Source organism: Psammomys obesus, unplaced genomic scaffold (assembly GCF_907164565.1).
Source record: "Psammomys obesus unplaced genomic scaffold, mPsaObe1.curated_primary_1811, whole genome shotgun sequence".
NCBI classification, from domain to species: Eukaryota; Metazoa; Chordata; class Mammalia; order Rodentia; family Muridae; genus Psammomys; species Psammomys obesus.
In genome coordinates this window covers 22,579,334-22,604,465 of record NW_026590062.1, presented here as the reverse complement: position 1 = coordinate 22,604,465, position 25,132 = coordinate 22,579,334, and the positions used below count along the sequence as shown (strand labels likewise).

The 25,132-nt window shown below is 48.1% G+C and overlaps 1 protein-coding gene across 5 annotated transcripts; it reads right to left on the bottom strand.

Annotated features, from left to right (window-relative positions):
- Positions 1-1,551: 1,551 nt before the first annotated feature.
- Styxl1 (serine/threonine/tyrosine interacting like 1) lies at positions 1,552-24,891 on the bottom strand. 5 transcript variants are annotated; one of them, XR_008720003.1, is made up of 10 exons: positions 24,779-24,891; positions 23,386-23,492; positions 21,699-21,760; positions 18,834-18,987; positions 11,240-11,385; positions 9,957-10,102; positions 9,067-9,164; positions 7,883-7,995; positions 2,120-2,322; positions 1,943-2,004 (listed from the first exon to the last, which is right to left on the bottom strand). XR_008720003.1 is itself a non-coding variant. In XM_055606100.1 (9 exons), exons 2-9 carry the CDS (start codon positions 23,486-23,488, stop codon positions 1,873-1,875), a joined length of 954 nt encoding a protein of 317 aa, XP_055462075.1. In that variant the 5' UTR covers position 23,489; positions 24,779-24,891; the 3' UTR covers positions 1,552-1,872. The 5 variants fall into 5 exon arrangements, 1 of the variants encoding a protein (XP_055462075.1); XR_008720002.1 differs by having other exon boundaries at positions 23,386-23,489; XR_008720004.1 differs by having other exon boundaries at positions 24,833-24,885.
- Between the last annotated feature and the right edge of the window lie 241 nt (positions 24,892-25,132).

The window sequence follows — 25,132 nt, the reverse complement described above, 5'->3', positions numbered from 1 at the left end:
CGAGGCTGCCAACGGGAAAAGGCCCGGCGTAATCCGAGCGCGAGCCCCGCCCCTAGGAGCAACCAATCAGGGCCGGAGACGGGAACTGGGCGGGGCCACGCGCCGGCAGGGCGTCTCCTAGCTCAGTAACCGAACCTGGGCGCCCGGCACGGTCCACTTCCTCCGACTACTCACAGAGCAAGGAGGCACGTGCTGCCACCACTTTAGTTTTTTAAGAGAGCGCCTCATTATGTAGCCCTGGCTGGTCTGGAACCGAGAAGTAGCGCTGCCTCTGCCTCCCCGCGTGCCGAGATGAGAAGCGTGCGCCACCACGCCCTGCGCTTCCTACACTTTTGTCCTTGAGAAGCTGCGCCTCTCTAGGGACATTCCTTGCCTCACAGCTGTTACAGATACCCTTTCCTGTCCCAGAGCCCTCCGCACTCACCTCCCCTGTCCTAAGCTTGAAGGCTGGCTCTCCTAAAGTAGAACACTGAACTCCCCAGCGTGTCCCTACTGAAGCCTCACCACTGCGACTCCAGATGCGGCTGAGTCTGTGGAGTGCTTGCCTAGCATGTAGGCACGGAGTTCAATCCCAAGCCAGCACCGCATAGTAAACCTGATGCGGAGGCGCATGTCTATCATCTCAGCATTTGGGAGGCGCATCCCTAAGGCTGGGCTGGAGGATCTCCAACCTGAACACTGTGATACTCTCTGGATGGGCTGACACAGCAATCTGCTAAGCGCTCCAGCCCAGGTAACCTCCCAAGAGTCCAAATCATCTGTGTTCAACAGCTGCTCCAGCAGCAAGAAGGAAACATGATTCTGCTCTGTTGGATGGACCGGACCAGGGCCTAAGGCCAGTCATGATGGAACACACTTGTAATCCCAGCACTCAGAAGATGTAGGCATGAAAATGGCATGGCTAAGGACAGCGAAGGGTATGTAAAGAGGCCTCAGCTTTTAAGGTGGAGAGATGGTTCCATGGTTAAGAGCACCGGCTGCTTTTCCAGAGGACCCAGGTTTGGTTCCCAGCACCTACATGGTGGCTCACAACCATCTGTAATTTCAATTCCAAGGGATGCAATGCCCTTTACTGCCATCTGTAGGCACCAGGCATATACATGGTACATAGACATACATGTGAGCAAAACATCTATATACATAAGATAAAACCAATAACTCTAAAATAAATTTTAAAGGGGTATGTGGAATGGATTAGGAAAAAAAAAAGTGCAGGGTTGGGAGTGTTGCTTAATGGGTAGTGTCTGACTAACATGCAGGAAGATGAGCCCATCCTCAGTGCCACATAAACTGAAGTAGTGGTACATCTGTAATCTCAGCACTGGAGAGATGGAGACAGGAAGAGCATGAGTTCAAGGTCCTCTTCCAATACACAGAGTTTGAGGCTATCCCAGGCTACATGAGACTTTGTCTTAAAAGAGAGAGAGAAAGAGGCCAAGGGTATAGCTCAATGACAGAGAACTTGCCTGACACGTGAGAGGCTCTAGGTCAGTGGTTCTCAACCTATGGCTCAAGACCCTTTTAGGGATCCAATGATCCTTTCATAGGGGTTACCTGAGATCATCAGAAAACACAGATGTTTGCATTACAACTCATAGCAGCAGCAAAATTACAGTTATGAAGTAACAACGGAGCAATTTTGCGGTTGGGGTCACCACAACATGAAGAACTGTATTAAAGGGCAGAGCATTAGGAAGGCTGAGAACCACTGTTACAGGTTCAATCCCCAGTATAGAAGGGAAAACACAAAAAGAACCACATCAAATTCCAAGCAACAATGCTCTTTTTCTAGACCATTCCATTTACCCTAGCCCCCCACCCCCGAGTGCCCCAAACATGGCGTGGTGACCATGGTTGGGCCACAAGTGAAGGTCAGTAGATAGGGTTGGAGATGTCAGTGATATATTCCCCGTGGATAACTTTCTCCCACTCCAACAGCTGAGCCACCAAGCCTCGATTCGGACGCATGTTGTTTTTGCACTTCTTCACATGGGCCCAAGACCTCTGTGAAAGCAGAGATAAAAAAAAAGGCTTCAGGACAGGTGCCATCTGTAGGCTCCTTCCAGAGCAGATCACAGCCAGTTCAGGGAGGGCAGGAGGTCCCTTCCCAGAAGCCCACCTGATGGCTTAGGATCGGATGCAGAGACAGGGCCCGGGGTGGCAGTTCACTTGGTAGGCCGTGTGCTTTCAGAGCATGAGGCGAGGCATGAGGCCAGTCCACAGGACCCAGGCACAAACACTGTTCGTGGTGGCACACTTGTGCCTAATGCTGGGGAAGTGGAGGCAGGGGGATTCCTGAGGCTCACTGGCCAGCTTGCATAACTTAATTGTGTAGTTCCAGGCCAAATCGAAGGGGGAGGAAGGGAGGAAGAGAGGGAGGAAAGCAGAGGAGAGGAGAGAAGAAGGGAGGGAAGAGGAAGAGGGGAAGGGAGGGGAGGGGAGGAGAGAAGAAAGAGAACAAAGAGAGAAGGTGAGGCCCTCCAAGATGATGATCTGAGTTTAATCCTAGTGACTCATACAGTGCATATGCACACACATGTGCACAAACACACAGACACACATGTGCACACACACAAACACACTCAAAGGAACAGAAGGAAAAAAGAGTTTAAGCACAGACAGAACAGTAGCCCGGGTGAGGTCATCAGGGCAAGGAGCCCTGTGCACAGGCTAGGCTGTGGACAAGCTCCTCTGATTCTGACTTAGGGCACAGAAGTCAGTTCTGTTTCAAATGGCTCCTGTGAGACAATGCATGCAACCTCCTGTGGGCATGAAAATGCCAGGCTGAGCCTGGGACACATAGCAGCCTCAATAGAGGTTTGCATTGAGACTGACTGAATCACTGGAGAGATGACAAGAACCATGAGCCGGTTCTCTGAAGAGGAAAGGCAAAGCTGCCTTCCTCCAGGTGCTGCATCCGCAATAAAGTGCAGACAGAACGCGGCTGGCCTTTGTCTGGGTTAAAGACGGAGGAAGTGTAAAAGCAAAATGACACCTTAGGGGCTGGAATGATGGCTCACCCGTGCTAATAAACACAGCAAAATGGCAGAATAACAAATTCAACACATAACTCCCAGGTGTATTTCTATATGCTAATGATAAATAGCCAAAAAGGAGGAGGAGGAAGAGGAGAAATAATTCAGAAATCAAGGGCCTGGAAAGTTAGGTCGGGGATGCACTTGCTGCTCTTCCAGAAGACCCAGGATCACTCCCCAATTTGCACGTAGCAGATTCCAACCACTCGTAAGGACAGTTCCTTCAGAGCAGACGATTTTGGCCTCCACAAGCGCACGCACACAAGCACACGCATGCATGTGCACACACACACATACGATACACGCACGCACGCACGCGCGCGTGTGCACACACACATATATACATTCAGATATTAAGAAAGCAAGAAGAAGCTGGGTGGTGGTGGCACACACTTTTAATTCCAGCATTCAAGACGCCAGAGGCAGGTGGATCTCTGTGAGTTCAGGGCCAGCTGGTCTACAGGGCAAGTTCCAGGACAGCCAGGGCTACACAGAGAAACCCTGTCTCGAAAACAAAGCAAGGAAGGAAGGAAGGGGAGAAAGAAGGAAGGAGGTCAGTTCCAGCACTGGGTCAGTAAAGCCATTGCCCTATAAGCACAAGGACCTAAGTTTGATCCCCAGAAGCCATGTTTATTCCCAGCACTGGGAACCTGGAGACAGGGAGATCCTTGCAGCTTGCTGGCCAGTCAGCCTACTCTACTTGGCAAGCTCCAAGCCAATGAAAGAATTTGTCTTAAAAAAAAAATTCAAGGTGGATAATGCCTGAAGATGGCTATCTGAAGCTGCCTTCTGACCTACATATCACACCCTCATATGCACCTACAACATGCGACATGCACACAAACACACACAGAAGGGATTATAAATTATGTAAGGTATTGGGTGTAGACAAACTGCGGCCCAGGGGTGGCTGCCAGAGGCTCGGATTAGGAGAGAACAGGAGGGGCTATCATTCACTAAGCACACAATTTCAGTTTTGCAAGATGTGAAAATTTACGAGCTGGGTTTCTCAACCTGAGTGCACTAACCCCTAAAGTACACGTCTAGAAATCATAAAGAGGGATGGGATGTGGCTTAATTGGCAGGGTGCTTGTCTACTCACACTGGGCCCTGAGTTTGGCCACCAGCACCATATAACACTGGGCATGGGAACTGGAGAGGTGACTCAGGAGCTTTTGCAGAGGACCAGAGTTCTGTTCACAGAACCCACACTGGGTGGCTCACAACCACTTGTAACTCCAACTCTAGAGGATCCAACATTCCCTACCAGCAGGCACCTGCACACAAACACAAACACACACACACACACACACACACACACACACACACACACACACACAAATAGTAAAACTGGACATAGTGGCACAAGCCTGCAATTCCTCCTGGGGGTGGAGGTAGATCAGGAGTCCAAGGTCTTCCTTGGCTATTTACTAAGTTTGAGGCCTTGGCTACATGGATCCCATATGAATGAAAAGACACTGAGATGGTAGAGAAGGAATAGCCAGGAACCCACTGCCCACCTCAGCTGCTGACATAGCTGCTGGGCCTCTCACAGGCAGAAAGGTCTCATCCTGTCTACCCTGGGATAGAAATGTGAAGCACCTGCCAGGGCACACTTGGTGAGAGTCAGCAAGCCCAAGGCCATGTTCTTCCTGTTCCATTGGGGCCCTGTGGGAAGTGTGGGTGCTGCACCTGGGCCCATGGTTTGGGATCCCAGCTGTACTCTCTGCAGCTTGCAGCCTCAGGGAAAGCACCCAGACTTCTCACACCTGGAAAAAACCTGGGGGAAAAAATCTGAACTGCAGGGTTGTTGTGAACATGTCATTACATAAACAAACAAAACAACAGCAACAATAAACTAAAAGAGCCAGAGACAGTGGGACACCGTTATAAGCCCAGCACTCAGGAGGCAGGAAGAAGGCTTGTGAGCTCCAGCCTGGAGTTGCAGCATGATTCCCTGACAGCCTGAGTTATATAGCCAATGGAGGATGGGCTTGGTTATAGAGTGAGTTCCAGGCCACCAAGAACTACATAGCAAAATCTATGCAACAAAGTGACCCTATCTTTAAAAAAAAGTTGGGCACGGTGGCACATGTCTGTAATCTCAGCACTCCAGGAGGCAGAGGCAGGTGGATCCCTGAGAGTTTGAGGCCAGCCTGGTCTACAAAGCAAATCCAGGATAGCTAGGGCTACACAGAGAAACCCTGTCTCAAAAAACCAAAAATCAATAAATAAATACATTAATTAATGCAGCAAATAGAAGATGGAGAGATTAAAAGCTCTGAGGCTAAAAGCACTTGCTGCTCTTCCAAAGGACACGGGTTCAAGTCCTAGCACCTATAAGATGCTTCACAACTGTCTGTAACTCCAGTTCCAGAGCATCTAACTCCATCTCCTGGCCTCTGAGGACACTGCACGTATGTTGTGTACAAACACACAGGTAGAGAAATAGCAGTACACATGAAATAAAATTAAGCAGTCAGATGGTGCTGGCACATGCCTTTAATTCTAGCACTCAGGAGGCAGAAGCAGGTGAATCTTTATGTTCAAGGCCAGCCTGGTTTGCAAAATGAGTTCCAGAGGAGCCAAAGCTACATAGAAAAGCCCTGTCTTGAAAAAAAACAAAACAAAACAACAACAAAAAAAAAAAAACAACAAAAACCCAAAACTAAATCAACAAAGAAATGCAAATCTTAAAATAAATAAATTTACATGTTATTATCATGTGTGCATGCTATGGAGATGGCGGCGTACACACGCCACTGCACACTTGTGGAGCTAGTGTGGAGTCATGTCTCCTTCCAGCTTTAGGTTCCCGGAGTTAAACTCAGGCACCAGGCTTGCAGGCAAGGGTTTCCATGCGTGCTCACCTTGCCAGCTGCTTTTCTACACACCTTTAATGGACAGATACAGAGGGTTCAGTGTGCCCACTGCATAGGGACAGAGAGCCCGCCCCAGCACATCAGCTCCATGTCAGCTCCTGGGGTCAAGCCCAGGCCAGGTTATGCTAGTGAGCCTCCTACCATGGCAGCTGAGAATCAGCACTCCTAGCCACAGCCGAGTGAGCTGAACAGCTCTTTTTGGCCAAGAGTTACCTAGGAGGAATCTCTGGGAAGAATGCTCAGTGTTGAGACTTCCTACAGAGGACAAAGATGGCTACTCCAGAAATAAGTGCTAGGGTTCCTCCAGAGTCCAGACTCACCTGGACCTGAGCGGGTCCGGCATCAACCACTGCCGGGGACTAACAAAGCAAGCAGTAAGGGCTGTGCACACCCTTTAGGCTCTAGCTTAGCTAGGAGCCAAACCAGAAGAGGGCTCACTTTACCCTCCTCCCCACCCACCCTGGCTAGAAGCCTGTGAACTACCGCGATGTGGCCAGAAAGGACTAACACTGTCACGTTGGATGGCTCAAAAGCTGTTGGGATTTTGTTTTGTTTTCTCAGTGCTAGGTAGGGATCAAACCCAGAGCCTTGTGGATTCAAGGCAAGCACAACCACACCCCTGCCACTACTGCAGGCCCTCACCCGGGGACTCTGAAGCACTCTTCCACTGAACCACAGCCTGCACTGGGAGTTTCTAGGCAAGTGCTCTACCATCAAACCACACCCCAGGTTGAATCTGGAGGCTCTTTAGAGTCATTCTGTCCATGCCCTCTGAGGCTGCAAGCAGGCTGTGACTAGCCAAGTTTAGCATGGAAGACTCTAGGGCAGGCTCCAGCCTGCCATTAGTCATGAGGCCCTGGTGCTGCTATGCAAGCTCCTGCTTTTTTATCCCTCTGCTTTCAAGGTAAAGGAAAATTGACTGGCTGAGGCCACATGCTTGTGCCTCCGTGAAATTCTCCTTGGGACAGACCCAAACTAACTTGTGCACTGTGGTAGTTAACTTCAGTTCTGAGCTCAGCAGGCTTTGGAATTACCCAGAAGGGAAGGGGGTCTGGATGAGCGACTGTCTAGAACAGGTTGGCCTGTGGGTCTGTCTGTGGGAGACTGCCTTGACTGTGTCAACTGATATACAGGGAGACCCATCTTTAAGGCGGGCAAGACCATTCCCTGGCTGGGACTCTACAGCATAGCCATGGAGAAAGAGAGCGCAGCCCCAGTGTGTACCCACCATGGGCACAGCCGCAGTGTGCACCCATCGCTCTGGGCTTCCTCATCAGGACTCAATGTTTCAAGCGCCCGCTGCCTTGACCATACCCACCTGAACTGTGGGTAGAACAAGCCCTTTCTCTCTTTAGTTGCTATTGTGGAGTATGTTATCACAACAACAGAAAAAGAAGCTAGGAGCTGGAGAAATTGCTCAGCAGCTAAGAGCAGCCTATGCCGCTCTTGCAGCAGGCTGGAGTTGAGTTCCTCAGTGCCTATAACTCCAGGAGATCTAGATAGACATAGACACACACACACACACACACACACACACACACACACACACACACCAGAAGTAGGGGGAAAGGCTACCTTCAGGAAGCCTTAGACTTGCTCTGTAGTTGAGGATGACCTTAAACTCCTGATTCTCCTGCCTCCCTCTCCAGTTCCAGTCCTAAAATTACATGTCCCAACATACCTGATTCATGTGTTTATGGGAACTGAACCCAGAGTCTTTGTTTGTTTGTTTGTTTGTCTGTTTGAGACAGGATCTCAATGCATAGCCCTGGCTGTCCTGGAACTCACTTTCTAGACCAGACTGGTCTCAAATTCACAGAAATCCACCTGCCTCTGCCTCTTGAATGCTAAAATTAAATGTATAAACAAAGCCACCATGCCTGGCTTAGATCCATACCTTTTTGCAAGCCAGGTGAACATTCTAACAGAGGAGCCCCAGCCCAGCCCCAACCCCATAACACATACCTTCAAGGTCTCCTCATTATAATGCATGAGGAAGGCCACAACAGCAGCACTGCTTCGGCTGATGCCCCGGGTGGAAAAGACCAGGATGACAGATTGGAGCTGGAGGTGAAGCTCTGCAAAAGGAAGTGGGCAAGAGGGGCTGTGCATGGCACCCTATCCTGGGAACCTCAGTGGCCATCAGAAGACCAACCTTGCCAGGCCTAGTAATACAGGTCTGGAATCCTACATGTTCAAGAGCTAAGAGAAAAAAAGACTGAAAGTTCAAGGTTAGCCTAGGCAACCTATGGAGATGCTGTCAAAAGAAAAAAGAAAAAGAGGACTGAAGGTCCTACAGTCCCCCAGTGAAGGGCTGGGGTGTGGCTCAGTGGTAGAGCACCTGCCTAGAAACACCCAGTGAGGGGCTGGGGCATGGCTTAGAGGTAGAGCCACATATGTGTTCCACCCTGGTTGTATCCCTCAAGTTGAAAAAAAATAAAATAAAAAGTGAAAGTGATGAGTTGTGGGCAAATGAGGGGTGGTGAAAGCTACTATTCCACTCTTAGCCATCTAAGCAGCAGCTCGGACTGGGGTCCATGTTGGTCCCTCGCTGGTAGCAGAGACTCCTGACCTGAGTCAGCCTAGCTTTGCCCAGGAATCTTGCTTTTCCTGGTGAACTCTGGGGCTGACTAAAAGATCTGCACTTATTGTGCTAAGCAGCTGATGAGCTGTGGCAAGTGGGAGGTCAGAGCAGCTGTGGCAAGTGGGAGGTCAGAGCAGAGCCAAGTGGACACATGAAGCATGACAGGAATCAGATCTGGATGGGTTTGGGGGAACCTTTCTTGCCTTACCCATTCTACTGACTAGCACTGAGTACAAAAGCAAAAAGAAAAGCATTTTTGAGGTCTCAGACCCCACAGAGGTGCAGACGCCCAAAACATCATGCACCCATGCTTGGCCGCTATCTTCACTGTAGGACTGGCTCAGGAGGCATGGCCATCTAGCTAAGGTTCAGATACAGTGTGGTGTTCCCATGGCACAGGAGGGCACTCCTCCTAAGCTAGTCATATATGTATATATAAATATGGCTGAGGACTTCTGAGCAGCTGCATGTGTTAGATTCTGTATTCTTTCCCAAGTCCCGAGGTTCTCAGACAGAGACTGGTGAGCACAAGAAAGGTATTCCCTGATCTGCAAATTCTCCTTACCCATGAAGTGACATATGTGGCGGAAAGAAGAGAAAAGGCTGGAACCTGAAGAATCTTCAATCTTGATATGCAAGAGTTTATTTTCATCACCTACAAAACTTTAAAAGGCAGCATGGTATTGAGTATCTGTTTCCTCATTATTGGCACTTTCCTTCCAGAAGGAAGGTTTCTTGAAACTCAGGAAGTAAAGAAAACTTCCAATGTTCAGGAAGTAAGCAACTTGCAAACCCCAGCAACTTCCTGAAATTTACAATATTCACAGGGTCCTCTCCCAAGCTATACAGGCAGTAACAACTACAGGTAAAGGGGACTTTGCAGCCTGAAGAGCTGTCTGGGAGTCCTGAAGGGAGTTACAGGGTCCTGGAATTTGCCAGGGAGGGGCTGGAGGTGTGGCCCAGTAGTTGAAGCACTCTGCTAGAATCCTCCAGCAGAGGAATGGGGCCTGGCTTAGCAGAAGAGAACCTGGCCAGTGTGGGACAGACCTAGTGCTGAAGGAGGAAAAAACAGCCACAACAAGCTATGGCAGTAGGAAGCATGTGTAACTGTGCGACTCTTAACCTACAATAAAAACCATGGGCAGCGGCAATGGCCCAGTCACCAATATGCCTGCTGCATAAGCATAAGGACCTGTGTCACAATCTCCAGCATCAGCATGAAAAGCTGGGTTAATGGGGGCACACATCTGAAAACCTAGGGCTGGGGCACAGAGACAGATTCCCCCCAAGCTTGCTGCCTAGCCAGATTATCCAGTCCATGAGCACCAAGTTGAGTGAGAGACCCTGTGTTAAAAAATAGTGACAGAGGAAGACACCAAAACCAACATATGGCCTCGAAAGGCACAGGCATGCACACACACACATACACGCCCTAATAGTAACACCTTTACTTACTACGGTGTTGACTCCATGGAAACATTAACATGAGCTTTAATTTTCAAATCCTTGTGAATCTGAGCATTGCAAGCTTGACTTAATTTGCCCAGGAAGATTTTGCCTGGAACTATCTCAATAGGGTATGGCTGGAAAGCATCCAGTTCCTGGGATGGGGAAGAAGGAAGGCTGTTGTGAGTATGTGCTCACTGAGAAGTGGGGGTCTGTCTCTGGAGGTGTGGCTCTGGAGGTAAGCTTGGAAGAGCCATCCCAAGACAGAGATGGAGACTGAGAGACTGAGCTTCAAATACATTGGCAATGAATACCTCACCTGAGAAGTCAGATGCCTGGGTGTACACAGGCATCCCTACAGTGCAGTACACAGTGTAGTACACAGCACTACATTGCAGAGACGGGTCTCCATGCTGATGCCCCCTTCCCTCATGGCACCTGTCTGTACCTGGCCATACACACAAAGGTTAGGCTTGACAATCTGTGGCCCAAAACTTGTCCAGTTGAAGTTGGTCTTTACTGCCAAGCACTTGAATTCAAGCACTTGAATCCCTGGGTCCCACGTTAGAAGAAGAAAATCTGGCTTCCATACATGCATCACGGCACGTCTCATACACATATGTGCACACACACACACACACACACACACACTCACACACACACACTCATGCACATATATACTCCACACCAAAAAAAAAAAATCAATGTTATCAGAAAAAAGAATCTAGCAATGCTCTTGGTACAAAATACTGGAAAAGAAAAGGTTTATTGGCTCTCCATTAACCTGCCATGGCGGGGAAGCCATAGTGGTGGGGTCCTGTTCATGGTGGTGAGGAAAGGTTCATGGCACAGAACAGAAAGCAGAGTTAGCAGCCCAGAAAAGGGCTGAGTCTAACGCTTCATTTCAGGCCCACCCCTAGGACCTGCTTTCACCAGCCAAGCCCCCCTCCTAAAGGCTCTGCGGCCACCTGAGGTGGGGCTCTGGCTGGGGAACCAGTGTTCAGAGGATACAGCTCTGGGAGAGTGTCTCAGAGTGGAAGTGCACACCGTCTGACTTGCATACTGCCCCTACCCTCATAGAAACCATCCCCTGCTCTAGAGTCCCATTTTTGACCTCCTATAATGTGTTAGCTCAGAATTTGTCGTTATAGACTGAACACCCCAGGCATTTCCAGCTCATTTCTCCATCTCCACTTCCCCCGCGCCCCCAAACCCATCTTCTGTCTACCTCCACCGACCTGTCAGTCTCCAACCTCACTTCCTAGTAGCCTGCACTCATCCTCCTGCCTCACCTGGGGCATCCAGATAATCTTCTGGGTCCGGAAGAAGTGGTACAGGCCAGAGAAGCACTCATAGCCCCCTCTGAGGACATAGACAGGTTGGCGGGTGAAGTGAATGAGGATTTGTGCAAATTCGACAGCAGGTCCAGGTAACAATTCTGCAGGTGAAGACCAAGGAAGTTCACCGTGTGCTTAGCATTGGCCTCGTGTTAGAGTGCATGGCCACTTCCACCTGGAAACAGTTACTCAGAAACCCAGGTCAAAGAGCACAGAAAAGAAAAGAAAATTAGGAAAAATTCTGAGTAAAGGATAAAGAGGAGTGCTACAAGGAAACCTGATTTGTATTTAACTCACCTGCATGTATGTCTGTGCACCATATTTGTGCAGGGCCTGCAGAGGCCACACGAGGGCAACAGAGGCCCTGGAACTGGAGTTATAGACAGTCGTGAGCAACCGTTTGGGTGCTGGAAATCAAGCCCTAGTGCTCTAGAAGAGTAACCAGTGCTCTTAACCACTATGTCATCTCTATAGCCCCAAAATTTTATTATTTTAATTATGTGTGGGTTTTCGGGTTTGTGCACGTAGCTGCAGGTGCCCATGGAGGCCAGTACAGGGCACCGGATCCCCAGGAGCTGGAGTTGCAGGAGTTTTAAGCCACTTGACATGGGTTCCGAGAACTGAACTTAGGCCCTCTACGAGAGCAGCTGGTGTGCTTAACCACCACCCCCTCTCTCCAGCGCCACAGCACACCTTGTCCTTGCTGAGTAATGTTCTAATTTGTGGATGTACTGCATTCTGTTTCATCCATTGGCTTATTAAGACATCTGTGCTGCTTCCACTGTGGGCTATTATGAACATGGTACAAGTTTTTGTGTGATGTGTTTTCATTTCCTTGGAGTATGTACCTTAACACTGAGGAATCACCACTGCAATCTTTACTAGACCATTTTATATTCTGTTCTTATAGTTGTGTTTTGTTTGGGTTAGTTTTGTTGTTATTTGGTTTTGTTGGGGTTTATTGTGTTTTTGTTTTTTGTTTTTTGTTTTTTTTTTTTTTTTTTTTTGAGGCAGGGTTTCTCTGTGTAGCCCGGCTGTAATAGAACTCAATACCTCTGTTGTAAATATAAGCCTAGTTTTGTTTTAAACCCAGGTGTAGGATGTGGGACTGATTCAGATGGTCCACAGCAGCAGACCATTTGCCTCATGCAGGTCTGAGAGGAGCTCTCTACCAGCTGTAGTTAGTTTAAATCTAAGGACTTTAGAAAGAGAAGAAATGCCACAGCCCAGAGAGTGTTGGGGAGCTCCGAAAAAGAACAAGGTGTTGCTGCTCCCCACTGTGGCTCCTGGTGGCTGTTGATGCAGTGAAACAAGAAGTTGGAGACCTCCTGAAATGAGGACTGGACTGGCTCCAAGGAACCTGACGACCCTAACAGCAGGAAGCAGCTAAGAGAACTGTGCCCCTCTCCCACTAACCTTTCTCTCTCCTACCTGGTATATGGTGTTGGAAAGGATTGGGGTTTAGTAGGGAGAAAGAGTTATAAAAAATATAGACATTGTAAAAAGTACACCAAGATCTCTGCCTCCTAAGTGCTGGGATTGAGGGTATGTAAAACTATTGCCCAGCTTTGGGTTTGGTGTGCGTGTGCACATATGAGTTTAGGTACCCATGGAATCCAGAAGAGGGTGACAGGTCACCTGGAGCTAGAGTGAGAAATGTTTTGTAAGCTGCCCTACACAGGTTCTGGGAACCTAATTCTGATCCTCTGCAAGATCAGTACATGCTCTTAACCACTGTACCATCTCTCCAGTCTGTTTTGAAAATTTACGTGTGTGTGTGTGTGTGCGCGCGCGTTCGAGTGCGCCACAATGCACATATGGTGATTAGAGGCCGACTGGTAGGGGCTGGCTCTCTCCTGCCTGCTTTTGGCACTCAGCTTATGGGTTTGCTTATAGGCGCTTTCTACCGTTGTACTGAGTCAGGGTCTCACTCTGTAGAGAGCCCTGCCTAGAACTCACTATGTGGCCAAGACTCCTTGAAAATGCAGAACTCCTCCAGGCACAGTCTCTCCCAGTGGATTACAGTTGTAAGCCACCATGCCCAGGCCCTTTTACTATTTGTTCAGTGGTGTACAAAGCTTCCAGTCTCCTTACATTGCCAACACTTGTTATTATCTGTCTTTATCATTATTATGTCCACCCTAGTGAATGCTTAGTGATAGATCCTTGTAGTTTAGTCTTGTGTCTATGTAGTCGAGAACCACGTAGCTCAGTCTGGCCTCAAACTCACTATCCTCCTGACTCAGCTTCCTCAGTGTGGGGATTAGAGGCATGAATTATTGTGCCTGGCTGCTTCGTGTGTGTGTGTGTGTGTGTGTGTGTGTGAGAGAGAGAGAGAGAGAGAGAGAGAGAGAGAGAGACAGAGACAGACAGACTGTAAATGTATGTGCACCCATACCATGGTGCATGTGTGGGTATTACAAAAGTCCATTCTCTTGTTCTACCATGTGGGTCCCAGAGATCATCTCATTGATCCTCTTTTTATGGCCTAATATATATTTAAACCTTAAACCCTTCATGAATCATAATTATGCTCTATAATAGTTAACATCCACTATCCATTTCTCTGGACTTAAGATTACCCAGGACTGGGGAGACACATCTGTGAGTGCAAATGTGAGGATGCTTCTAGGGAGAATTGAACTGAGGAGGAACGATCTATCCTGAATGTGGTGGCACCATTCCATGGGCTGGGGCTGGGGCTGGGAAAGAATAAAAAGAGGAAGTAGAGGGCCAGTGACTGTAGACCAAACCCTCTGAAACTTCGAGCCAAAAATCAGTCTTTGCTCTCTTAAGTTTTTGTCAGGTATTCTGTCACGGCATGAAAGTAACTAATACCGACCTCATGCAGCTTCAACCGAAAGTCTGCATATCCTGTCTCGGCCAAGATACTCTGACTCAGGAAAACTGGTTGGCAGACCCTCACGAGCACACCATCAGGAGAAGGGCATGGCTTCTGTCCTCCAACGTTCTGGGGCTGGAGCGATGGCTCAGACAGTAGAGTGTCATGAACCTGAGGACATGAGTTCCATTCCCAGAGCCCACGTAAAATTCTGGGCTTGGTGGTGTGTGCTTGCAATCTCATCAATAAAGATGGACAGATCCTGGGGTTCCCACACTGGCCAGCACAGCTGAACCACTGAATTATACATAATGAGAGAATCTCAAAAATTAAGGTAGAGCCAGAAAGCCACTTCAGTGTTTAAAGGTGTCTGTCACCAAATCAGATGCCCAGGCCTTAATCTCAGGACTTCCACACGAGTCCCGTGACACTCCCATCCTCGTTAAATAAATTTTTAAAAATGCAATTTAAAAAACTTTTTAGAAGGAGGACTGCACCTGTGGATCAGCACTCTGGCTTCAATGGGTGCACCCCACATACACATAAAATAAAATCAACCAGGGAAAGAACTTCCGTTCCCGAAGAAGGGACACTTCCAGAAGGGACTGCTCAGGACATAAGTGGCAGGGACCTGTCAGGAGGATGGACCTGGGTGTGTAAACCATGGGAGAGCTTGCAGGTGTCCGAGTGGAAGTCAGCCCCTCTCCCTATGGGGCCTGGCTCAGAGGTCCCAGGTCCAGACAGTGGCTTACAGGGCACCAACCATGTCTCTCTTGAGCAAGAGACTAGTGAGTCAGAGGCCACAAGGGAGCTGGATGGAAGTCTCAGGCCACAGTGATGCTGTTACCTTTAGCTTAGATGTCTATCTCTCCACCGCTAGAGCTTAGAGTCCACAACTACAGGGTCAGCACTAGAGACAGCTAGGGACTCCCACGGAACCTGGCCACCCCACCAAGAAGCTTCAGGAACTATCACACTTACTGTTTCAGAAAAGGCTGTTCATCAAGAACAGAAACTAGGCATGTTGGTGCATGCCTGCAGTCCCAGCACTAGAAGACTGAGGCAGGAGAATAACAGCTTTGGGATCCTGATCCCTTGGGCCTCAACCTTACCAATGGTGAGACTGCAGGTGTGCACTCCCACACCTGGCTGGAAGACATAATTTTAGCACACCTGGCTTCACAAGGGAATACTTTTGCTTTGTTTGTTTTTGTTTTTGTTTTACACAAAAGTCTCACTACATTGCCTTGGCTGGCCTACATATTCTCTATGTGGATCAGGCTGTCCCTGAATTCACAGTGATCTGCCTGTTTCTTGGGTGCTGGGAGGAAAGGTGTATTCCACCAGGCCCAACCCAAAACACATTATCATTGTAAGTAAGGAAGTTGCCTCGAGTGGAAACGTTACATTTGACTGTGGCATCTTTCTGAGTGGGAAACTCATTAGCACAATGGTGCCTCTTATATAACACAAGTGTTATTTGTTAGTTCACATTACTTATTTGTGGGTGGGCATGCATCTGCTATAGCATATATGGAGGTCAGAGGACAACTCCTGGATGGTTCTCTCCTTCCATGTGGGTGCCAGGAATGAAACTCAGGTTGTCAGGCTTGGCAGCGAACACCTTTATCGCCAAGCCCCCTCACCAGCCCGTGCTTAAGGCTCCAGGGCCCAGTCTGCAGTCCCAAAACTATGAGCAAGCTGTGCTTGTGGTGCGCACCAGCAATTCCAGCACTGGGTGGTGGAGCAGGGGATCAGAAGTTCAAGCTACAGTGATGTTGAGGCATGGGCTTCATGAGACCCAGTCCCAAAAAGGTGAGGCCAGTGAGGTGGCTCAGAGAATAAAGGTACTTGCTGCCAAGCCTGATCACCTGAGTTGGAGCCCTATGACCTACATGGCAGAATCCACATGTGTGTCTCTGTCTCTCTCTCTCTCTCTTTCACACACACCATACATAAAACAGAGTTGTTGTTTTTTTTAAGATTATTATGTATAGTGTTCTGCCTGCGTATACACATACATACCAGTAGAGGGCACCAGATCTCATGGTTGTGAGCCATGATGTGGTAGCTGGGAATTGAACTCAGGACCTTTGGAAGAACAGCCAGTGCTCTTAACATCTGAGCCATCTCTCCAGCCCCATAAAACAGAATTTTAAAAAACTTTTAATGAAGTGTCGGGGTGGGGGTGCACATGAATGCAAGTGCTTCACACACCAGAGGGTCGGATGCCCTGAGGCCCTAGTTACAAGGAGCCACCATACATAAAAATGCTGGGACTACAACTCAGGTCATCTACAAGAGCATTATATGCTCTTAACTGCTGAGCCATCTCTTTAGTCCAAAATGTACAAACAACAAAAAGGGTTAGGGATGTAGCTCGTACAGAGATTGCCAAGCATGCCCAAGGTCCTGGGTCCATCCCTAGCAATGCATATGACACGGTGGCATTTTCCTATAATCCCCAGCACTCAGAAGGTGGAGGGAGGAGGATCAGAAGTTCAAGGTCATCCTCAGCTACATAGTGAGCTGGAAGCTAGCTTGGGCTACACTAGACTCTGATTCAAAACTAGCAAATATCTATAAAGTGTAGCCCAAAGGAGCCCAGATAAGGAAGGAAAAAATATTTGTTCGTGTGTATGTGTGTGTGTGTGTGTACACATGTGTGATGTGTACATAGTGAGTTGGAGGCCAGCCTGGGCTACACAAGACTCTGATTCAAAACTAGCAAATACCTACAAATGTAGCCCAAAGGAGCACACAGGGAAGAAGAAATTACCAAGCCAAAAACCACTTGGGAAGTCTCGGCATCAGGTCTTGTTAAAAGTGGAACCATAGCACCACCCAGTTGCAGAGAGTATCAATAGCCACACTCATCCCAAAACCATGGCCTGAAAAGATAATAAACCACATTCAAAACTATAATTAAATGTCTTGGAACGGACTACATATGTTTTTGAGAGTCTCTTGACATCTATTACTTTATTTATTCATGTGTGTGTGTGTGTGTGTGTGTGCATACATGTACATGTCTGTCATCACACACGTGGGGTCAGAGGACAACTTTTGCAGGAGTAAATTCTCTTCCATCATGTGTGTCCTGGGATCAAACTCAGGTGGCAAGTGTATCTGCCTGTTGAGCCATCCTAGCATTTTGGTTTTTTATTTTTTTTATTTTTTGCATAATGGTGAGGATTGGACCTTGGGCCTTATGCATGGGAAACAAGTATTATACCACTGAGCTATAGCTCTGGTCCAGTTTTATTTGTTTACAAAGATAAAGTTTCTCTGTGTAGCCCTGGCTATCCTGGACTTGCTCTGTAAACCAGGCTGTGCTCAAACTCAAGAGATTCACCTGCCTCTGCCTCCTGAGCGCTGGCATTAAATGTGTGCATCATTATGCTCAACTATTTATTCAGAGACAGGGTTTCATGTTCACTAGCCTGACCTTGAGCTTGCTGAGTAGCTGGTAACAGTTTTGAGCTTCTGCTCCTCCTGCCTCCACACTCCAAGTGCCTACTATCACACCCTGTTTCTGTGGTATTGGGGTGGGCCTCGGGCTTCATGCATGCTAGGTGAGCACTCTAACTAATCAAGCTCCAGTCCCAGACCACTTTCTTGTTTTTCAATTGAAACATGGTCTCTCTCTGCAGCCCAGGAAGTCCTGAAAAGAAACCCTCCTGCTTCAGCCTCCCCAGTGTTGGGATTATATCCATGTGCTACCATACCTGGCCCCAGCTGACACTTTGATCATAGCCTCTGGAGAAACATTGGTTCTCCTGGATGAGGGGCCTCTGAATTTTGGACCCAAAGATATGATGAAAAACATTTTGACATTTAGGGCCACTGAGTTTCAGAACATCAAGTGCAGGCAGAGAGCTTACTCTAGGCATGTGAGTGATTTCACCTTCTCCCCCACATTCTTCTATCTTCCATGTGTATGTATGTGATATATACGTGTGTGCATATTTTTGCATGTGTGGAGGTGCACACGTGTGCAGGAGATGGCTTAGTTGGTAATGTGCCAGCCTTGCAAATGGAGGACCTGAGTTCTTCCCCCGAGCTGGTACGAAAAAGCCAGGCACGGTGGCACACTTTTGCAATGCTGCCACCTGCACAGGTGAATCCCTGGGACTCTGGCCGGCCAGCCTCGCCTTCTTGGCAATCTCCAGGCCAGCAGAGACAGTCTCAAAAAAACAAAGTGACTTGAGGCTAACCTCTGCTCTCCACAGGCCTATACACACACAGAGACATACATACAAAGAAGTAAAATAGAGAAATCATTCTTTCCTTCTTCATCTCCCTCAGCCAATGTGGTCACAACCACACAAAAATAAGGAATATAGCCAGTCTCTACTATTATTCCTGTGGTTGTAAAACCTACCTGAGAAGGCTGGGATGGGGCTCTGCTGGCAGAGTGCTCGCCTAGTATGCTCAAGGCCCTGGGCTCCATTCCCACCATTGTGTGATTCGGGCGTGACTGCACCTATCTGTAGTGTCTGTAAGCCAAGCACTCGGGAAGCAGAGGCAGGCCTTTCAGACAACCAGGGCTACATTATGTCTGTCTGTTTCTTTCTGCCTGTCTGTCTCACTCTCTGTAGACCAAGCTGGGCTCAAACTCAGAGATCTGCTGGTCTCTGCTTCCTGAATGCTGGGAATAAACACCAAAAAGGAAAAAAAAAAAAAGACCAAGAGGAAAGTGATTACCAGTTTCTTCCTCCTCGTCATCGCTTTTCTCCTCTTCATTGTCCTCATGCCGTCGTATGCCCAGCTCCAAGGAACTGGTATTGCTGTCGTACACGATGCAGTACCTCACACACTCCAGATCCACGGACTCCGGGATGAGGTACTGATCATCTTTCTGAGGAAACCATGAGGGTGTGTTGCTGGGGAGCTCAGCTGGGTATGCTGTCCCTGCACAGCATCCCAGAGGAGCCTGAGGTAGGGTTTGGGGATCCTGTCCTCCTTCCCCTGATGACTCATGAGCCAGGGAACACCAGTGGTAGAAAGGAGTCTCCTGAATCCTGGAGTGGTCTCCCCTACCCACAACTAAGAAGGATGGAAGCAGGTGACTCTGGCCTGGATGGAGAATGGCTGGTGCATCATTGGGCTCACAGCCCATCAGAGTCACTGTGGCTGGATGAATGGGAGACGTCAGCAGGAGAACAGTTTGAGGTACGGTCAGTTGCAGATGAGGTGTGCCTGCTAGAGTGTGAAGCATCTGCTCACACTGTATCCACAGTCAGGAAGCTGTGAGATGAATGCTGGTGCTCAGCTCACTTTCTTTTGGGGTTGTGGGATGTGGGGAGTTGAGACAGGGTCTCTTTGTGTAGCCTTGGCTGTCCTGAAACCTGCCTCTGCCTCCCAAGTACTGGGATTAAAGGTGCACCACCACTGCCCAGCTGCACCTTCCCATTTTTATTGGGTCTTGGTCCAGCCCAGGGGATGGTACTGACCACAGGTTAGGTGAGTGTCCCCACCTTGTTTAGCCCATTCTGGAAACTCCCTCTCAGATGTGCCGAGAATTTTGTCTCCAAGATGGCACTAAAGCCTACCATGAAGCTGTTATTAACCATTACACTAATGTACTTTGAACTTCGGGAACAGTCTCTGGCATGTGATAGGCCTTAAATGCATGTCTCATCTAAATGACAAAGCAGAAGCCGTGAGGTGGAGTAGCATTGGTGAAGGGTTGAGTCGTGAGTGGGGTCACCAGAATGGAGGTCCCAAAAATGGAAATAAAAGGTGTAGTCGTGCTTTCGTGTGAAGTGATCCCACAGGCATCACCAGAGGATGACACTATTTTGGGTGGTTGTGGAACCTTAAGCAAGTGAAGGCAGCCAGCTGAAGTGGGTCACAGTGGATGAGCCTTGAGGTTTTATAGTCCAGTCTCATTTCTGGTCCACTCCCTGCTTCCTGACTATGAACGAAATGAGGCCTGTTGGCTCACATGTCTGCCACCATGCATTTCTCACTAAGACAGGCCCATATCCCTCAAACTGTGAGCCAAAAGACCCTTTCCTTTCCTTCCTGCAATTGCTTTCATCACTGCAATGAATAAGAAAAGTAACTAATAAAGGCATTCTGTACTGAGGTGATGAGTTCACCGGAGGAAGAAAGAGCCCACCTGGGGAGGGTGTAGTGTAGCCTCATAGTACTAGACACATACAGGTACCTAATAGCAGAACTCAAGTATTCTTGACTAGATGACAGCTCAGGGTATGGCCTTCACTTGCTCTCAGTGTCCCCTACAAGCTGCCATCGCTAAGGGGAACCTGAGCCCAACGATGTCTGTTGCAACCTGGCCTATCTGATGCAGCAGTCCCAAGAGAGGACATGGAGGAGGCTGTGACAAGTGCCCGAGCATTCCTTACAGAATATCATCAAGGCAAGAAGTAAGGGCAGAAGTCCAGACTACCAAGGATCTCTGGAACACAAAGGGGAGAAATCTCATTTGTCTAGAAGCTCAAGAGAACATTCAGGAAGATGTCTTTTGGCAGGTGGGGGTCCATACATGTCACCCCAGCATGAGGAGGCTGGGGCAGGAGGATCTTGAGATCCAGGACAGCCTAGACTACGTACTAAGACTCTGGCTTAGAATAAGGAAGAATAAGGACCAGTAAGATGGCTCAGCCGGTAAAGGTGCTTGCTGATAAGCCTGAGGACCTGGACTCAATTCCTGGGACCCACGTGTAGTGGTTATCTTCCAATCTCCACATGTGACGTGGCCTGACCATGCCCAGATACATACCCACTCCTGCCTCCAGAGAGGAGGCAGAGAAAGAGAGAGGCATAATAGAGTAAGTATATAACAAATAAACTGCTGGAGAGGTCACTCAGCAGGTAAGAGCACTGGCTGCACTTGAAGACTTGAGCTCTGTTCCCAGCACCTCCCTTCCGTGGCTCACATCTGCTGTAACTCTAGCTCTAGGGAAGTCAATGGATCCAGGGTCGTCTTGTGGACTCTGCAGGCAGAGTTCACACTGCACTCATGTTCACACATGTACACACACATATGATTTTAAAAAATAATAATGTAATAAAAATATAAGATGGAGTGATAAAAAGATAACTGCTGTCCTTTGGCTAACACACATATGATCAAATACAAACACATGATCACGTAATACACACATGATCATATAATACACATACATCACTAACACACACATACACATGAGGTAAACAAAGGTCAGAAAGTGATCTGGGCAGAGAGAAGGCCTCTTTCTGGTCACTGGTGCTTGCCAACCATCTGTACTGACCAGCTGTCCAGGACTAGACAAAGAAGGCAGACCCACCAACAAGCTCACAGACAAGGCCTGGAGGGCTGACAGAGCAGAAGTGCAGGGCTGTGTGTCAGACACCACTGACTGGAAGGCATGTTGCTCACTTAGAAACGGCACGAACAGGCAGTGTCTACCAGGAAAAGGTTTAGGAAATGTGGGAAGGATTCATGGGACGTATACCATCCCACCACCTTGTCCGTCAGAATCAAGCCACACTCTGGATCCAGGACAAAACCCCTCTCTCCTCCCTGCCCTCAGCCTGCCGAACTCTGACTCAGCCCGATACCTTCTTCACTCTCATGGCAGTGATCACGTGGCTCTCATCATACAGCCTTTTGGGTCGAACATCTGGCAAAGTAAAGGGTTGAACTCAGAAATGAAATAGTTAACACCAGTGAGTAGGTGAATAATTGTCCACTCAAAACACAGCTGTGAACTCAGCACCCAGTGTGTGTGTAGGGGGAATGGAGGCAGGATTTTGAGTTTGAAGCCAGCCAGTGCTTCACAATAAGAGTCTTGTCTTCAAATAAATAATTTCTGTATGGGGGGGGGGGGGCAGGGAGCGTAAGTGCCATACATAAGTGGAGATCAGAGGATAACCTGTGGGAGACAGGTCTCTCTTCCCACTATGTGGGTTCCAGGATGACTCATGTCATCAGGCCTGACAGCAAGCACCTTTACCCACAGAGCCATCTCCCCAGTCTTCAGACTCTGTCTTAAAACAGAACTTCTACATCCACCATCTCTTCATTTTCTTTCTTTCTTTTTTGGTTTTTTGAGATGGGGTTTCTCTGTGGTGCCTGTCTGTCCTAGAACTAGCTCTGTAGACTAGGCTGGCCTCAAACTCAGAGATCCACCTGCCTCTGCCTCCTAAGTGTGCCACTGCACCCAGCTCAGCCTGAAGCTCTCGATTGAGCTGTCTTGGTGCTGGAACCACAGGCCTGAGCCACCATGCTGTGCAGAACTTTCCTTGATCTAAAAACAATCTTCAATTGTTTTTCAAGTAGTGGAACACTCGACTGCAGCATTATTCTCTTTCTTGCAGGAGTGTGTGTAATGTATGTATAAGCATGTGCAGAAGGGTGTGGAGGTACATGTGTGCACACGCCTGTCTTCTCAATCACTCTACTTTATTTGCTGAGGCTGCGTCTCTGAACCCAGAGCTCATCTTTGCATAGATTCTAGCTAGCCTGCCTGCCTGGTGTATCCTGTTCCCTGTCTTGAGTTCTGGGATTACAGGCAGGCTACTATTTCTGCCTTTTATATGGGTGCTGGGAACAAACTCTGTTCACCATTGCCTTATGCACTGAGCCTAACCTCCTCAGCATAATCACAGGCAACGATTTGAACCAACCTTTCATTTCCCTCTCTGGAAACACTGCTGACCTTCAAAAGGAAGGTTTGTAGGCAACTGTTCTCAACATACCAGTTGAACAGTAGGCTGATGTTTGTGGGTGGGGTGTTTGTGTTGGTGTGTTTGTGGGTTATATGTCAGTATGTTGGTGTTGGTAGGTATATTGGTTTGAATAGGCATGGCCCCAATAGACTCATGTGTTTGAATGCTTGAGCCATAGGGAGTGGCACTATTAGGAGGTGTGGTCTTGTTAGAGAAAGTGTGTCACTGTGGAGGTAGGGCTTTGAGGTCTCCTATGCTCACGTGATAGTCTTATTCTGCTGCCTTTGGATCAAGATGCAGAACCCTCAGCTCCATCTCCAGTCTACCTGCCTGATTCTGGCATGCTTCCCACCATAATGATAATGGACCAAACCTCTGAAACTCTAAGCCAGCCTCCATTAAATGTTGTCTTTATGAGTTAGTATGGTCATGGTGTCTCTTCAGTAATGAAACCCAGCATGTGTGTTTGGGTTGAGGTGTTGGTGTGTGTATTTGAGTTGGTGTATGTGTTTGAGATGGCGTGTATGTTTGGGTTGGTGTGTTGGTGTGTGTTGATGTGTTGTTGTTTTCTACTTACCCAGTAGACAGAGGTAATTGGGCTCAGCTAATCTGGACAGCTTGGAGACCTGATTCAAGATGTTATAGAGTTCTGTTGGCTCACATAAACGCAGGTCAGCCATCCTACTGGGAAGAACCAACAATGTACAAGTTTAACACATAGCTCTCTATTTAACACAAATGACCAGAAAATGAGATACTGAATTAAACACTTCAAAAACTGGAAATCGGGGGCTGGGGTTATATAGCTCAATTGACAGAGTTTGCCTAATGTGTAAATCACAACATCTGAATATGCAAATATGACATATGAATATGTAAACATGTTACAATATATGGAGTCATATACTACCAAGGAGGCTATAAATAGTTACTTTTTCATTTGTTTGTTTTCTCTCTCTCTGAATCTCTGTGTGTGTACATGCACTTGGGAATTGAGCCCCACATGCTAAGAAAATGCCCTGCCCCTGAGTTATTACAACAGCTCTATTTTTTATTAGCAAACAATTAATGATCTATTATGCCAAGTATTAGAAACAACCAAGGTTATTTTCTGAGTTGTTGCTGATTATTAATATTTATTATTGATTTATCTTTAGTTAAACAGTGGTTATTCCTAAACCAGCTATATATCCAAATCACCACACAGAGACTAGTTTTATTTAATTAGCCTAGAGGACAATGCTGGGCAATAGTTACTCCATCTTTAACCTCCAAGCCTGCATAGTTTCCTCCCATTCAGATTTCCCACATTACACTTGCTTTTAGTCATATCTTAGGTCCGGTTCATCTCTCCTGGTATTTCTAGGTCCTCTTCTCTGATCTCTCTTCTTTGATCTTCCTCCCCCTCTATTCTTTCTCTTCTCCTCTGGACCAGGATGTCCTACCCTATTCTATTGCTCAGCTTTGGCTGGTTGTTTTATTGGTAATACAGAGAACAGATGGTGGCATGTTCACACAGACTTGAGACAGGCGATGCTTATCACAATGCAATGTCCAGACTGAAACCAAGTGGGGGAGAGAAATCAGCATGTGAACGAACAGGGTAAATTGTATACATTCCACAGGAACTTTATATTAACACTGAGTGTTTTGCCTGTCTGTTTGTATGTGTACCATGTGAATGCCTGTGCTCATGGAGTCCTGAAGACCGTGTTGGATCCCCTGAAACTGGAGTTATGGATGGCTGTGAGCCATCATGTGGGTGTTAGGAATCTTGGCAAGAGTAACAAATGCTCTTAGTTACTGAGCCATCTTTCCATCCTCTAATAATTCAATTTTAAAAAGCGATGAGGAACTGGTGAGAGGGTTCTATGTTCTATGTGTAACGCTCTTGCAGAAGATCTGAGTTTATATCCTAATTCCCACACAACTGGGCCTGGCTGAGGTCAGGGGCTCGGGGACCGCCTGACCTGCTGTGGGACTTCGGTCAGGGTCCCGGGCAGGACATCTGTCTGGAGCCCCACCTGCGAGGTACTTTTTTGGATTTCTTGGTGCGCGCTCCCCAACTCTTCCAAACACCAGGTTGCTAGGGGCGTTCCCGAGGTTCCCACTAATCCAAGTGGCCGAACGAACCGGAAGTCCCAAAAGTGGGCAAGGCCTAACGCCGGGTCTGCGGCCTGGAGAGGGGAAAAAGCAGGAGACCTGATAGGAGCAGCCGCTCTCGCAAGATCTCGAAAGTGGGCGGAGAGTTTGGTTTAGGCAACAGAGGGGAGTGACGTAGCATTCTCTCGCGAGATCTTGGAGGTGGGCCGGGTCATTTCCTG

What these genes read in the sequence shown, in the direction of transcription:
- Styxl1 (XM_055606100.1), bottom strand. Translation starts at nt 23,488, where the DNA reads ATGGCTGACCTGCGTTTATGTGAGCCAACAGAACTCTATAACATCTTG. An exon ending in CAATTACCTCTGTCTACTGG is followed by an intron (nt 21,761 to 23,385) that starts GTAAGTAGAAAA and finishes TTACTTTGCCAG; the next exon opens with ATGTTCGACCCAAAAGGCTG. An exon ending in ATAATGAGGAGACCTTGAAG is followed by an intron (nt 2,005 to 7,882) that starts GTATGTGTTATG and finishes CTGCTTTCACAG; the next exon opens with AGGTCTTGGGCCCATGTGAA.